Raw genomic sequence first — 17,601 nt, forward strand, 5'->3', positions numbered from 1 at the left:
GGCTCGGTGGCGCGTGTGGTAACGTTCAAAAACGCTTCGAAGCTTTCCGGGTCAACGACTAGACCGAAAACAATGACCCGCTAGATCAGCGTTATCGTCGTCAGCGACCAACCGCGAGGATCAATAAATTAAATCGAGCCGCGTCGAGTACCGCTTGGAATCACGCGACCTCGTTAGAGGGAAAGTTCCGCGCTAATGTCAGCGTGTGCAGCGCTGTTTTGACTTCTAAATGGCGGCGTCCATCGTCGCGGTTTCAACGTCGGGGAAAAAAGATGATCGGAAACCACAGACACGATCGCACGTGTATGCGTATGACAAGTAGAATACAACTGTACGTGCGTTTATGGAAGATTTGCTCGAACAAAAGTGTAGAGATTGTTAGTAGAAAATCTTCAAAATACCTGGTAGATATTATATTTAGAAGGTGAAATGTATCTGCATTTAGGTTCTATTTTCTTAGTGTCCATAGAAATATGCATATACATATTTGGATTCATGTCTGTGGTATAGTAATAAATTATATTTTTTAACTTCTATAGGAGAGGAAGTTTACCATTTATTACTGTCAATGTACTATATACTAGCAAACGTGTGTATTTATTTGGTTTCGAAGTTAAGTATATATTTGTATCATTCTCCTAAATATTTCAAAAGTTTCAAATAGCGTACATTATTTGTATCTTTCGATAAAACCCCGCAGATTTATCCTTTTCCACTATTTCATATTAAAATACTCCAACTAATCAAAAACATAACAAAAATCTTCATCGTTCGTAGATATGGCACGCGTTTTAAAACATAGTCGCCGCAGCAACTATTGCCGATTTCGGGAAAAGTCACATTATCCTCGATAGTTTCTGGATTCGTACGATGGAAAGCCAATCGGTCGGAATTTAGAACGAGAGATAAGCGAGAGCACATAGTAGGGTAGAAAAGAAGAAGAAAACGCTGATACCTCGCCGGAGAAAGCTGGCTGAAACGTGTTACCGTTTGTTTATGTCGCGTTTTGGAATTCGTTTTTTCGATTTACTACGAGATTTGTTGGCTACTGTTTTAGAGCTTCTACATACGGAATTCTGTCTGAAAAGATTTTGAAACAAAACGTTGGTACTGAGTTGAGTAATAAGTTCGTTCTCCCTTCACTGGTGTATACATATGTCGGAAAATATTATACAAATTATTTAAAGCATATTAAGATACACATATTTAGTTTTCTGATGAAAGATATATTTATAGAGATATGAGATAAATACTTCTTGATTAAACAGACTTCATACGAAGGTAATAACACTTCTTGCGCACTTTTAAGGAAACGTGAATGAGCTTATTACACAACCTAATATTTGATAATTCCAGGAAAAGAAATTTTACTACTCTCGTGGTTTTTGTAACATAAAATTTCTTTTTAGCATGCTAGATGTATTAGTGTGCAAGATTACGTTACGTGAATTTTTAATTACAGACGGAAATGTGAGGCCGACGGAAAGGAGGCGAAGGCGGAGCTGGCACAACGCAATATGTTCCCTAGCGCTCAAATTAAAATGAGGTAAATAGAACCGCGTTCAAGTTATACTCTTAAAGAGCAAAGCGTAATATACCGTGGAACATCGAGAAAATGATACGCCTCCGTGCAATTGAAATTCTTCGATCTTACGTAACATCTAACAATCGGTCGTAGAATGTAACGAGAATTACACGAACGCATAAATCTTTACAATGGAAACGATAATGTCTTCCTTCTTGGTAACTATTAATAAATCAATTAACTACAAGGTAGTTGCAAATAATTGAACATCGAAGAAAAGCAACTTTAAGAAATCATTTTAAAAATATATCGTATTCTATAAACTCTAAATATCAAAAAATTCAAGCAATTAACTACAAGCTAGTTGCAAACGATTGAAAAGTTAGAGGAAACAACTGTGAAAATTCATTAAAAACATTACATATTCTACTAAAACTAAAGTTAATTTAATACGAGTAATTAATATCCTATACCTTATGTTCAAAAATTGTAAGACAGCGATTTTTTCAAAATGCTCTCTTATCCTTTCCTAAATTATTGAGGCAACAACTTCGAAGCCTCGTAGAAGGAACACGGCCTGATGGTGGCTAATGTCGAAAGTATCTTTCTCAGATTGCTGTCGCCAAGCAGTTCGCCGGCCACGTCGCCCACAATGTCGAATTCTTCGTCGCCGACGCCACCGACACCGGCTGCACCAGCTTATAACCAGAAGATGACCGGAATACCCTGCGTGGCCGCCGCTTCCAGATACACGGCGCCAGTACACATCGACGTAGGTGGCACGATATACACGTCCTCGCTCGAAACTCTCACCAAGTAAGTGCATACACTACTTGATCCTTGCGAGACTAGTGGTACAATACATATACAGCTGCGCTCTTCTGATCGTTTCTTAACTAAATCGTACTTCTCCGTCGTTAAAAACATTCTGAAATTTGAGAAACATAGGAGACGATTTCGATAGATTTTGATTTGAAGATTCTGTCGTTCAAAATTTTCCTAAAATATTAAAAATATTTTTCTCGTTTGAGACGGGATTGAGATATGCGAAATTCGAGGACCGCGAGAAGCTTAAACATCATTGTTCTTTGATATACAGAGAAATGTTCTGTCAAGCGTGAAGCAAAGGGATGAAGACTAGAATAATTTCGTGGAAAGTTCGTAGATCTCGATCCTCGAACGGATACGCTGCTGTCGTTCTAATATATTACGCGCTGAAAAGTGAAATCTGCGATAATGAATGCGAGATAGATATTTTTACGAACGATCGAGACGGCATTCCGACGGGAAAGTTGAAATCGACACTTGTATGTCGTTGGCCATTAAAATATCGTGCTTAGGATAGCGAGATCTCGAAAATGGGTTAGTACCTCTCCATCGTGTTTGGAAATTTATCTTTACAATATATGATATTGTGCTTGAGATAGAAAATTTTCGAAAGTATGTAGATTAGTTGCTCCGCATCTTATTTGGAATTTTTACCATTTCCAACTAAAAAAGATCGTACTTAAACTAACGATCTATCGAAAATAAGTTAGCCCTTCTCTTTCATATTTGGAAATTTATTATTTCGCAATAAATATTGTACATGAAATAAGCAAACTCTCGAGAACATGTTATCCCTTATCCACCGTGTTTGGTGGGCTTTTATCGCCTGGGAATAAAATATTGTGCTTGAGATACTAAGGTCTCGATAATGTGAAATCTTCCCTATCGTATTTGAAACTATAATCTTAAAATATCGTTCTTAGAGAGAGCAATTTTTCAAAAATAAATCTTCCGCATCCTATTTCAATTTTTATCCTTTTGAACTATTTAGAAATATCACTGCGAATGCTAGGATGAAACTGGCGAATAAATTGTCTACATATATAAACCTTGGAAACCGAACGTTTTGCATCAAAGCTCCGCGTCCGCGCGAAAACCGTTTCCACAGTCCGAAGAATTCCGCCGCGAGAGAGTAGAAAGGGAGCGTGATGTCCGGATCGCGGAAACGTGACCATCGACAACGCTCCAGGATGTTCGTAGCAGGCAATATCTCAGGGAACATATCGCTCGCAATCAGGCACACCGTTACTATGCTCGACAGTGTCCAAAGGCTATTTGCGGTATACCCGTGTACTTTATGCATAAAAGAGACGTAACGTGAAAGCACAACCACACTTTGTACCGAGAAGAGACTTTAATCTCTTCGAACCATCCTCCCAATCCCTCGATTACAAAAATCTTCCTCGAGTCCAACACCTAAGAAATCAAACAATTCCATCGATGTTGAATTTCGCGAGATACCTGAGTATAACGGACGTGCAACACAACTCTTTGGCGTCTTTCCATTAACTTTACTTCGTTGAGTGTATCAACCTGCTGAATCTACACGCACGAGTACACAAACAGATCTCATCGATCGACAACATGATAAATCACCAGTTCATCGGACTCGACGTTAATAAATTTCGATTTGAGCCGAGCATCGCGCCTTTCTTTAGTTCCTCTCACGGCGGTTACCTTTCGGATGGTAGCGTAACACGGTAGACCATAAAATGGCACCGCGATACAGTTACGTGCTCATCCGACGATATTCATGCCGATGCTCGTTACGATCCACCGTCCATAAGCTAACTAACCTGGACGTGGATGGATATCCGGTGCCTCGGCTAGGGTTAAGAGAATCATTAAGTCGTCCGCGCGGCGTAGGATCCAGCGAAACCGAGCGAATTCATGGCAAAGTTAATTCTAATTGGCAAGCGAATGCCTACTATCGTTAACGGAATCATTAACCGAGTCGCTGGCGCTCAATTTTTCCTTCTTTGACCGCGATGAGCTTGCGAATGCTCATAAGAAGGTCTCGTTAAGCGAACTGTCTTGTTTGTTAATTTCATGAGATATGGTCCTCGCGAGGAACGGTCCAACGAGGAAAATCGTGGATGTCGATTTTTTGGTAGCGATCCAGCAACATGTAAGAACATGTGATCTTTATTAAATTGGAATTACAATCCTTATCACTCGACTCATCGTAACGCGATTGATTAAACAACATGGATCGTTTGCCGCCAGTTCGTATCAATTACGCGATAACACGGGTAATGAAGTATAGAAGATAAGAGGAGCAGAGCAAAGAGACGAGATTCGAACGGATAAAACTGGATTTGACTGCTGTCGCGATTGGTTTCGCGGTTGATCGAACCGTCGAGACGTAGCTTGGCTTCGTTTTCGATCGATCAGCGGTCAGATTCGCATCGTTCGTTTGGATTTTAATCGGTGGGAATGCTGGAAGCGAAGGTAAACGACAGGCGAGGATAAGTGTCGCGACGTGACGCACAAGAATCGAGAGAAAAGAGCCGGAGAAGTGAGGCCAATCAGCCCGTGGATATATCGTAGAAAACCGCCTGGCAACCTCTCCGCCATCTCCTTCGACACGCTCCATTGCACCTTCCTCCTTCATTATACGCCGTCGACCTTATTGTTTTGTCGAAAGTATCGCCAGATTACCGTACGCTCGATCGTATCGCTATTAGAGTAGGAACGCGACAGAATCGCGCGACAAGGTCTTTCGTGAGAATGATCTGATGGAAATATGTTAAAGGAATTTCTACTACCGTGTTACACGTTACTCTTTTCTTCTATTTTGATTCTTTAAACACCTTGTATCGGTATTTTGTACTTTTACCACTTTATACGAGCAGAGTTTGCTCGACTCAATTTGTCTGCAAGGAATGTATCGGCCTAATTATGGAAATTATTGCATGAAGCATTTATTTACTGTTTATTTTGAGAGGAAGGGGAGAAATATACAAGAGAACTGATCAGACATAATATCATCGTTTAGCGGCCCCCTATTTTCTTACGTGTTGTTTCATCTGTGTTAAATTTGTATTATAGTTCGGAAGATTATAAAACATAATTGGACACGGCTACACATAGCTAAATATGGTTTTTTTTTTTATTTACTTTCAATGATCGTGATTATAGCAATTTCTAATTAAAAGACGATCTGGTTAATAGAAAATACGATGTTGAGAAAAATGATTAGCGAATTATTAATTATATTTAGCGAATACAGTAGATCGCCGTGTATCGGAAAGAAATTTTAGTTGGAGATCGATTAGCTGAACTCATGCTAGAACAATTCGTTTGTTTGGACGTGGGAAGAAAATCAGTGAACTTCTATTATATGAATTATTTATCCTTCGTCGAGTTCAGATAGATTAAATGAATAATGAATATACCTGTGAATGAATTTTATTCATAGCGAATAAAAATTCCAAATATGTACCTACTTAGTAAAATACAAAGGTTGTTTGATTGAAATAAAATTAACAAGAAGGAAATGAAAGCATCATTCTCCTTTCTTTAGTCTTGCACATATAAGTTACTCACTTCCTGGTGTAGCCATCGTATGCATTTTACATACGCTCGAAGCAAAAAAGAAGAACACAACAGCGAAAGGCAGTAAAAGTCGCGATCGTTCCAATGCATAGCGCATTGTATGATAAGTAAGTTACACCTTTCACCCATTAAACGCAGGGCAAATCGCGCTTAAAACATCTAACTCGATTTAATTCAACGCTGCAACGCGACTCGCTTGAAACATTTTAATGAGCGACTGCTATGTCGACATTAACTTGCAAGAAAAATACATAGTTAAAGATCATACGAATCAAGCTATTACAAAATTTTTGAACAAAATTGACAAAAACTACAAACTTGTAAATTAACATCGTGTACATTTAAATTAAAAAATTTGTTCTGTACGTATCTTCAGAGAAATTTCCCTCATAGAAGAAAGTTCAAAGAATATTACTTTCGAAGATAAATATCTCCTTTTGAAAAATAAAAATTCTCTATTTGATTGGAAGAAAAGATACCTAACGATAATAATCCCGCAGAAGTGATATTGAAACGATGAAAAATAATCCGGTACCCCTGTGTTACTCGCAAAATTGATTTACGCCAGGTAAATTATCGTCGACACATAACGGAATCGCTGGAGATCGCATCGAAGATAGTCGTTTCCCAACCTGAGACACCTACAAGGATTTATACGCCACTCTTCGAGAAATGAACGACAATGGACAGCAACCATAATGATTGCGATGATGGATAGATAAGATTACGACCATGAGCAAGTTACGGGATAACCACTCGCAAACCCTCGCCTCGTTGAATATGGTTCCTAAATCAAGCTTTACTGAAACAGACGGAAAAAATGATTATATGTACACACAATTCCATATTATAGTCGGATATTGCAACAGAAAGTTACTCCTCTTGATGGCATCATAAATATCAAATGAAGCTTTATATTAATCATAATACGATGTTTAATGTCTACGGAAACAATTTAGGAATTCTTGAGTGTACGATAATACCTTCAGAAATTTATAATGAATTGCATTGAATTATTAGAGACTAAATCTGTGGAATTGCTCTTATCTTCTATCGACTCTTTATTTATGAAGCGTTTAATTGAAAATGGAAAATCTCATATTTCTATAAAAGATTTCAGATAAATTTCTAGTATGGAGAATATTCGGAATCGAGATAGAAATCAATCGATGGGAATGATACGAAGACGTTGCGACGCCTGTTGGATTTTAGCGATCCTTAGAATCCTCCAGTAGTGATCTCTACGATTCAGAATTTTTGTGGTCACATGATTTTCTGAATCTTCAGAGTCCGTAGAAGTGTCAAGGTCCACGGAGCATTTAGGATTTCTAGAATTCCTACAATCTTCTAGGTATCCAGAATCTTTCGTGACTATGGAACCTCCCAAATCTATTATAGGTCATTGGTCTCCCATTCTCAATTGGTCGATCGTTCCAATTATTTCTAGAGTCTCAGAAATCTTCAGACTCTAGCATCTTTCGCGTTTTTAGGATCTTTAGAGTCTCCGGAGTCGTGGAGGTCTCCTGGATACATATATTTTCAACTGTTCATTGAAATTAAAGAATGTACCTGTTAAAATGCATTTGAATAATCGTTCGATCAATTTATAAATTCAATGAATTGTTCAATGAATTAAATATTTCCTCCGTCGAATACAACTTCGCAACCGAAAGACTACTTATATATTCGTCTTTTATTTTATCGTATTCATTTTTTCTATGCTGTTCATGTAAAAGCGATCCAGTCACGTAAGTATAGAAAGCCTTGTAAACTTGGAAATTTTATGTATTCTTCAACCATGAAACATCAATAGTAGCATAAAATCAAAGGATTTATCCACTCTGAACAGAACTCAACATCGTCATCGTATTAACCAAGTATTCAAGTCGTTCTATTCTAAAACTAATCCAAGGGGCCAGTATGATTTTCCGTCAGATATTTTCAGAAATTACGTAACCGCCGATCATTAGTTTGCGCTTCCGGTATCACGTAATCCCTAAAACATCGTCCATCATCCTGCCGGGCCGGAGAGTCCTGTTGAAGACTTAGCAAGGCCCTCGGGCTATCCCATAGAGATCCAGCTAGTCCTCGTTTCCTCGCCCTTCAGTCCAGCACGTGCAATTTGCCCAACTCTGACAAAGCGATCCTGTATTGGTCGAGACGTTTCGTTCATGCACACATACACACATATGTGAACTCTTGAGTCCATTGTCGTTCGCATGCACCGAACGACGGCATATATTTTATGCACCTCTCGTACCAGCTTGTAACCGTGTAGTATTACCAAGCTCGAGTGACTCTTATTGTTAACTTTCCACGCTGGAACAAAGAATGTAAAACAAGTTTATAAGCCATTGATTGTAACAAAAGAAAAGTGAATTCTCGTTCGTGGAGCGGATACAAAAAAAAACAAATATATTTACGAAAGAGGAATGAGAAACGATTGTCGACAAAAGCAGAGTTTGCGAATCGCGTGCTAGTATTACAAAGAACGTTTATAGATGGTAAAAAAAATAAAAATAAAATAGATGGTAAGAAAAAGAATTAAAAAAGAGAGGTATGTAGGAGGCTTTAGATTTTGATTAGATGAAGAAAATTGTAATAAAGAGATTGTAGAATCTTCGGATCGTTGGTTCGCTTGAAATTTTAAACACTAATAGATTTTGTTATTTTATTTACAAATATATTACACTCCAAACTTGTTATAAAGTCAGATACTTAATATTTGTTGTAAAAAAGATTTGAGGCTTGCAATATTCATTGAGAGGAATGAAAAATACTCAATCATACATAGTACTAGTAATAGTAATAGTAATAGTAGTAGTACTACTCACTTATGGAGACAGATTTTACATCGAATGAGTTGTTTTTGCGGTTTACGTTGATTAAATATCCTTTAAGTATCTGTCGTTTTAGCTAACAACTACAAACCCCTAAAATTAGATCCCTTTTTCCTTCGCAATTTACCATAAAATATCAAACGAACGCCAAAAGCGGTAGCTCCAGCTATCCAAACATTCACGCAGACGCAAGCAGAATATCACAGCGAAAGTAATCAAGAAAAGGTAGATCAAGACAGCTTCAGGGGCCACGATTTGAGCAGCGTATTCACGCATCTACATAATCACGCTGGTATAAAGTCAGTCACGGTTGTTCACGTCGTACACACGCACATAAGAAGGTTATAGCTGTGTGTGTATACCAAAAGCAGAGCAGGAATCTGAGTGATGTGAGCCGATCGTTTAGCGTTTTCCCATAGCGAGCGGATCTGACCCGGGATCGGACCTCGGCCGGTCGGTGGGCCCAAGAAATCGCCCCAGGTAATCACGGCGCTCGTCCTCCGCCCCTGGTACCGTTTCCTCCCCCGCACACCCACCCTTTCCAAGCCAGGATCCCCACGAACAACGCGCTCTTGGCCTTCTGGCACATACATCCTGCCCTTCTTTCCCCTTTTGTTCCTCGTCCGTACTTTCTCGCTTTTTTCACCTCTCAACACCAACCTCGCCTCTCCTATCCACCACCATCAGCTTCACCTTAGTTTCTTCTTCTCTTCTTCGTCATCTTGTTCATCTTACAGCCTGGCCTCCTTTTCGCTACGTCAGCATCGTCCATTGTACGTTTTAATAAGGAAACGAAGGAACTCTGGTCTATGAAACGATCGTATGTTTTATATCATACGATGCACAGAAGAATCTTTGTTTTCCATCAAAGCAAAATTTAGTAGAAGTTTGAATCATAATTGGATTTTACCTTGGTTCGTGATAACGACAGACGCTGCTGTCTCTCGTGACCCCGATAGAGTACCGATTTTGATCATTACGTATACTATAAAACTTCATCGCAAATAAGAAGGTCCTTTAACTTTCTCGACCATCCGAACCTTATATGTCCTTAATGGTATACTCGATAATATTTCAGTGAACTTTTGCAGAGTTTCGCAGAGTTTACATATTCAAAATATACGAAAATCGCGCCAATCTCGAAAGACCTAAGTGCGACACCTTACAGTTTCTAAAAAAATAATCTAAAAGCAACAATTCTACCACAGCAGAATTTCTAGTACATACCCTCCCTTACGTTACAACCTAATTACGACCAGCAGTCGGAAGGTAAATAAACGCTGCATTCGGTTCTACCTCTTTGACAAACGATAGACGTTCGCTATAAAACTCGTGGCGCGGCAACGAGCAACTAATATTCGATAATGTTTTTCTTTTTGAAACGGAGAATTTCCGACCCAGGATTCACAGAATTTTCATTTTCTCGGGCGAGCAACCTTCTCATCCTTCGGTCTCGACTTTCGCGGTGCCGTCGAAAAGAACGAGACAGAGCGATGCAGAGTAAAAGAGACGGAGGATCGTCTCTCGGCCCGTATACACGTCTATACGACGCTATCGTCGTACCTACCCCGCGGTATTTTCTCTTTCTCTCTTCCCCGCTGAAGTCAGATCGCCCACGGGCCTCCACCAGGCCGTCGTTATTATATGTTATCGCCGTGGAAGGTATGGGAACCGGCCTGAGGGGGCACCGGATACCTACGTCGGTATTTCCCCCTCGTTGTGCCATAACGCACCATCGAGGTACACGAAGAACCGAGCTCTCCAGCTCTTGTTCCCTTTCTATCTCTATCTCCCTTTCTCTTTCCACCTTTCTCCTCTCTTTCCTTCATCTCGCTCAACGTGCTCGTTCTCCCAGCGGCCTTCGTCTTTAGCGCGCTCTTCTTCCTCCTGTGTCCCTCTCTCGTCCTTTTTCCAGGGCACTCGTCTATTATATGCTAAATTACGACGACCTTCGGCCGCGCACGCAGAACGTACCGCCTCTGCTATTGAAAAGCGCATCGATGCCTCTCTCGATACCGGATGACACGATCACGCGTGGGGGTTGAAACAAATTCGAAAGTTGAGAAAGCTGAAGACCGCAGGGTTATTTAAAATTGACTGGCTTCTTCGTAATGCATGGGTGAACGATGATAATGAGTTTGTTGCCTTTGATTAATTAGCGCAAATTGTCCTCGATTAATTTGATTGATTTTCACGAGAAACTGTGAAATTAATTATTAGATATAATTGAAAAGCACGCAAGAGGAACACGACAAGTCTATTCTAATGGTAATTTCTCGATCTCGAACAAGTTGTCTGGTTCATAAATGTAAGTTTTCGGAAAGTAGGTAATAAATTTACAAAGTTTCGTAAACGGTCAAGTCATCTCTTCGAGTGAATTTCTTCAATAAACGAATAAGTCCACGATCAATCTGTTTCGAATTAGAGAACTTACGATGAACAGCAGTTTCTTCTAGGTGGATGTATCTTTCAACTTTCAAGATGACTTTTATTTTTTCAAATCGAACAGTAGCTGCTTCTTTTTAATTAGCCGCGTTATTTATATACTTACGTACTATTATACTATTATATATATGAATTAACTGTACTTCGAATTTCCTCACATAAGAATTATTGTTCACGCGAACAAATTCAATCGAGTTACTAAGAAAACAAGGTATTACCATGCCAATTAACACGAGTGATCTAACAACAAACTTTCTCATGAACGATACATCGCAGCTGTAAAATATACGAGTTGACTATTATATCATTTGACTGGGATAAAATTTCCAGACACTCGATGCAACGCGTTAGAAAATGTCACCAGGCACTTTCTAAATCTGAGTCGCAAAAGGTGGCACGGTTGGACCGCAGCTATCGCATCCGTATCCGCATCCGCATCCGTATGCCTCTTCGATATACATACATTGGCGTGTTCCTGTTATCGTCACGCCTCTAGATCACCAGAACTCATTTCCTTAATCTCTCTTCCTTGTTCGCGTTTTATTTTCTTTTAACGAACCGTTCGTACCCAGCCACGTTATCCCGTTATCCCGATTCATCCCGCGTCCGACCTTTCTCCATCCTGGCCGATCCAGAAGGCATTCGTTCCAGCAGCTTTCACGAAAATGATAGCGGTTGTACGTCTGTTCACCTCCGGCATAGTAGCCGCAATAAAGAGATGAAACTCGAAGCCGAGCGATGCTGATAATCGATCCGGTTGCCACGGGATTAAGCGATCGAAATCGCGCGCGTAATAAGCAACCCCCAGAAAAATATTTTAATAGTCGCGCCAATTTCGATCGTATCTCCGCTTTATTTTGTGACTTCATTGCGTCGATCGGATGATTCGAGTAAATTTTATCGACTCTCGTCGATATTGGACTTTCTTTTAACAATCGAACAAATTTTCGTAGTACTCGTAACATGCAAATTCTGGCAGAATGTTGCAGGTGTTGGCCGTTTATCGATATACGGATATTCGGGTCAAAGCTTATGGTAAATGTTATGGCGGAAGATGTACCCAGAATCGTGTTTCAGGGTTAAAGAGACGCCTCGCTGTTGCATCCGAGTTTACGACCGACTCGACAATGACAATTTCGACGTAGTCTTTTTACTGAAACCACCGCTTTTCATTCACATAAACGACGAGCCGTTTCTTTCAAAAATTTCCATTAGGTTTTCATTAATCCAATAAAATAATAACCAAACGCGCCGATACCCTTTAGTTAGCGGCACATTCGAGCCGCATATATGACAAAATGTGCATTTACGAGGTGACGTTAATCGATCCGGCTGCGTCGGTGATCGTCAATTAAAGCGAACCAAGGGAGGTGACTCGGTTAAAAAAATTGTTAGCCCGGAACAGCTGCGGCTCTCTTGGTCGCAACGCTACCGACATAACTCGGAGCGATTTTGGCAGGTGACCGGAATATCGGCACCTGCCTCGCCTCGACGAGACCTCTTCAATGCGAAAGTATAATTTATATGTCGCCGAGTACGAACGGCAGCGTACCCCCTTCGGTAAAATTGCTCGAGGATTTATCGAGTCAGTCGATCAGCGAGATTTAAAAACGAACAAAACAAAATACCGCAAGCGTGTAACAAGCTTACAAACGACATCGTTTTATTCGAGAAATTAAGGAACATGGCAACTTAGCAAACAGATTTTCGAATCCAGACCACTCACGTGGGTGTCGAACGAATTTATCTCTTTACATTTAGCTTTCAATTCTTTGGGCCATAGTAGTATAAAAAGCAGCCTATCTTTTTCCAGTACTTATGACGTACATGCACAGTGGGATGTTTTTCATTCTACTTTGAAATATTAAGATAATTCAAAGCACAGCGGTTTACAGCGGTTAACCGATTTCGTTTTGTCACAGATATGAATAACACTCGTTTAATAGGTGCACAGGAAAGAACATGTATTAATTCAGCCTGTACGTGTTCATAACTCATCCGGAGTGGTCGTAATTTTAAATAAAATGTCTGTGCAATTAGAGTCTTTTTTTGTATTAAAATTCTGTACCCCAAAGAGTTAAGTTACAGTTAGTTGAAACAAAATATCGAATATACAAACTTTTTAATGGAATATCATTAGATTAATAAATTATGGACGGATACATATAATGGTTAAAGACGTCAATGCAATAGAATCCAAGAGCTTTTAGAATAATATCAATTGCGAATTTTCTTCATTTAAAAAATTCTTTAGTGAAAAATCTATTGAAATAAAAGAAAATGCTATTACTGATGTTCACAGTATTAATTCTAGCGTGTGGTTCGCTACGCCTAGGTACAGTTGGACAGATATTAATTCTAAATTAAAAATACAAATTAGCATGAAATATGATATGTATCTAGATATATACAATTCGACAAATGACTGTAAATTTTTGATCGATAATGTATGTATTCGGCAAAATCTCATTTTTATAGACCATTGATATGCTTGAAATAAAAAAGATACATTTCATCTGTTTCACGTCCTTTTACATAAATAACAAAGTATTTGTGAAACGTCCTTGCAGCAATAGTCATTAGTTATGACACATAATACATCGTACGTCATCTGTAGAAGACATTCATCGCTTAAAGAGTTAATATAAGGAAAAGTTATCTTAAGCACGTTAACCGTAGATTATCGAAGAAAGATACTTTAAAAGTAGAATAAATATTTTTCTAACGTGTATCTTTCAGGTATCCCGAGTCAAGACTAGCAAAATTATTCAACGGCAGCATCCCCATCGTACTGGACTCCCTGAAGCAACATTACTTCATCGACAGGGATGGCGGCATGTTCAGACATATCCTAAATTTCATGAGAAACTCCCGTCTACTAATACCAGACAATTTCGCCGATCTGGATCTACTTTTAGAAGAAGCACGATACTTCGATATTGCGCGTAAGAGAAACTCTCTCGTCTTATCTTTGATCGTCGTAGTCCTGTGATACGTAGTCCTTTAATTTCCATGCGATTAATTCTTTTCAAACGGTCCTTTCAACGGTCAATTACTCAACGGAGAGGCGTACCGTTAAATACGAACAAGAAGAAAGTATTGAAATTGACGAGAGAGCCGGTATTACTTAATCTCGTATAAAAATCTTTGCGGTTTGGACGGACAACTTCCTTTGGCTTCTGTAAGAAGGAGAAAAGGGGAACGAGAGATCATGGTTCACCAACGATAAATCATGTTATCTGCATTGCAGAATCTCTTCTCAGATCATTTTTCCTGCCATTAACCGCTAATACCAGCAGCGTTAAAAGATCGCATTATAATGCATTAAAACGGGTAATATCTTGATGAACGAGAGCCACGGCAAAAGCACACGGGACTCGTGAAATCCCAACGGCTCACGGTATCGTTCGATCACGATCACGTCTCCTTGTCTCCAGTGTGTGCGATCGAGAAAAAGGTAAACAGAAGCGCAGTAATATATTAATCAATATTCGAGAATTCGATACCGAGGTAAACAGAAAGGAGACAATATCTTTTCCTAAGATTCTTGCCCAATCCTACCACATTCAACATTGTACTTTAACGTATTATCAAATAGTTAAATAACGAACGTGTTTATTTCTGGTAAAACTTGTCTCGATCTTTATTACATTATTTCTTCCTCGAAAATCAGATGAAACGTGTTTCTATTATTGATAGACTGGGGATTTTTTATGTATTTATAGGAAATTTGAAAATGCAATATGCAAAAATATATAACATATTACCTATTATTGCATCTAATAGATGAAAAAGATTCTTTGTCTGTATCCTATTTTTCAATTATATTCGTAAAAATCTGAATTCGCATAAATATCTGCAGTCTGCCTAGCAATAATTGATAAAAGAAAAAATTATCTATAGCCGAAGAAAAGAGTTAAAAGACAATCTACCAAAATAATCGTATTCACGACACGTCGCTTTAAATATCTATGCACTCATCTTCCAAATTCCGAACGAACTCATCTCTACATTATTTTTCCAGCTATGTGCAGGCAGCTGGAGCAAATGAAAAAGGAGCGTATAAAAAACGGTTCCACGACGACTACCACGATGTCTTCTTCGTCCCCGAGTCCACCGCCAACCAATCAACTAGGCAACCGTGGCACAGGATGTACAACGCTACCGTGTAACCGAGACTCTGACAAAATCCGCGCCAACGAAGGGAATTGTAACTTCGAGTGCGTCGCCCTTCACGTCAGCCCAGATCTGGGGGAACGAGTTATGCTGTCTGGCGGTCGCGCGTTGCTGGACGAGGTGTTTCCGGAAACGACCCAGGCGGTAATCGACGCTCGATCTGGCGTTGCTTGGCATCAACAGGACGCTCGTCACGTTATCCGGTTTCCATTGAATGGTTACTGCAAACTGAACTCCGTGCAGGCCATCACCAGGCTTTTGAACGCGGGATTCCGCGTGGTAGCCAGCAATGGTGGCGGCGTAGAAGGACAACAATTCTCGGAGTACCTATTCGTTCGACAGGCTATCAACACTTGACGGAACACCGCTCATCAGCGGAAGACTAGCTCGAGGACGGTTCGTTGCCTTCGCGACCACGATCCCGAGTGAAACTGTCCAGGAGAACTCTTCAAGACTGCGTCACGAACGATGATGATCCGATTGTTCTGGCGGACGGAGCACCTTCGTGTCCGAGCTGTTGCGCGAAGATAAGATATCGTAACTGTACGTTGATTCTTCGTTCGAGGGAATACGATGACCGTCGGTGATGGAACAGTTTGTACTTTCTTGTAGTATAGCGATTCCCCATGTTTTTTGAATCGACGAATTTTAATTCATTCTTTTATCCTTATTAAGGACCAACGTTGAGTTAACGCAACATTTATCGAATTCGTTTAGTATATTACTTTTTTCGTCATCAGATTTTGCACTTAGATTCTACGATTTTATAAAATTTAAAGAAACCTAAATATTTGTGATGTTATGATAAACTATTATCGCTTGGTCCTTAATGAGTTAAATCGACCGATTTTGACTCTGACAATTGGATAAGCAGCCATGTAATCGTAGATTTCATTTCCTTTTGCGATTCTTGTATTCTGTGATATATATCGAGTTTCGGGGATTCCTTTCGTTGATAGGTGTTTAATTATATGCACCACTGCTGTGGTTCTAATCATAGCGTTGAAAAATCTATTACCTGGGTAGAAAGAGACAATTATATATGTATAATTAGGTTTTGCAGGGTATGTATATTCTTGATAGAAGGTTTCGATTTTTGTCCAGATTTCCAACTACAGTTACGATAATGTATGACAAATGTAACGAGTATTTACACTTTTGTATCGAATTGATGAAATCGATGTTGGAATTTAGTTTAATTACGTGAGGGAAGTCAAACAAGAACAGTCGTTGTATTCTTGGAAATCATTTGGAATAAAATCGAAGTTCATTTACGCTGAATTTTATTCGATAATTCCGAACGTTTAATGAATCGAGTGCCTTGAGTTACTACGCGTTTTTACGTTACAGATGTTCGACTGTGCATAACGTTAATGAAATTACGACTGGTGCGGCGTGTAATTTATAATTATAAGAATTACCGTTAAAATCGTTTCAATTCTTTAAGAAAATCGGGCTAAGAAATATAATCTTCGCGGTTATGTATCGTCGAACGGTATCATCACGCACGCTCGTGACCCACTTATGCATATAAGTACGTCGGGTGTGCCGCTTCTTACTTTGCTCTTATTTAATAAGGTGTACCTATATGTATTTAAATGCCATATTAATTAATGTAAATACCGCGAATAAACGTGTATCTATATCGATATATAAATATATATATAAAAACTACCGACATCTAAATGCGGAACATTCGACAACGAAATAATTCGCGTTGATCTCATCGACTCAAGCTGTGTTTCTAATTAAATAAACTAGACAGAAGCGATCTTCTACCACGAGAGAGACGAACGAATAAAATTAACAAAAGGAAAAAAGAAAAGAAAGCAAGTTCTTCGTATCGTTTCTTTTAATTCTTCGCTAAAGTCTCGCGAGTTCTGATCCGCTTCACCGACTGTCCCGATCATTAACGCGTTGAAAGAAGGAGAATAGTTTCTAATCTTCGATAAGACACTTGCTACGATAACTATCGTTTCGATTGATTTAATAAAATGTTTATTACTTGAAACCGTGAAAACGATGGTGGTTTATTTCGCGCGAGTCGCGAATAACTCGTCACCCGAGTCACCGTTCCTTTCACCAATCGATGCATTAAATTTTTAAATTCACTAACGAAACGATTACGAGCGAAGCTGGATGTTACTTAAATGTTCGCTTGTTTGAGAGATATATCGATCTATCCTCGCGATACGAGAGAGAAAAATCGTAACAGCGGCGAGGAGGACT

General features: G+C 39.3%; 1 protein-coding gene across 3 annotated transcripts in view; it reads left to right on the forward strand.

Annotated features, from left to right (window-relative positions):
- LOC132916499 (BTB/POZ domain-containing protein Tiwaz) overlaps nucleotides 1-17,383 on the forward strand; it is a 40,304-nt gene extending 22,921 nt beyond the window's left edge. For 2 of the 3 annotated variants that reach the window (XM_060976560.1, XM_060976562.1), the window contains exons 2-5: nucleotides 1,463-1,546; nucleotides 2,126-2,341; nucleotides 13,936-14,141; nucleotides 15,221-17,383. In XM_060976560.1, the coding sequence (XP_060832543.1) occupies nucleotides 1,518-1,546; nucleotides 2,126-2,341; nucleotides 13,936-14,141; nucleotides 15,221-15,729 (960 nt within the window). In that variant the 5' untranslated portion in view covers nucleotides 1,463-1,517 and the 3' untranslated portion in view covers nucleotides 15,730-17,383. The remainder of the gene's footprint in view (nucleotides 1-1,462; nucleotides 1,547-2,125; nucleotides 2,342-13,935; nucleotides 14,142-15,220) is intronic. The other variant, XM_060976563.1, reaches the window with a different exon arrangement.
- The last annotated feature ends 218 nt before the right edge of the window (nucleotides 17,384-17,601 follow it).

This window comes from Bombus pascuorum, chromosome 2 (genome assembly GCF_905332965.1).
Source record: "Bombus pascuorum chromosome 2, iyBomPasc1.1, whole genome shotgun sequence".
NCBI classification, from domain to species: domain Eukaryota; kingdom Metazoa; phylum Arthropoda; class Insecta; order Hymenoptera; family Apidae; genus Bombus; species Bombus pascuorum.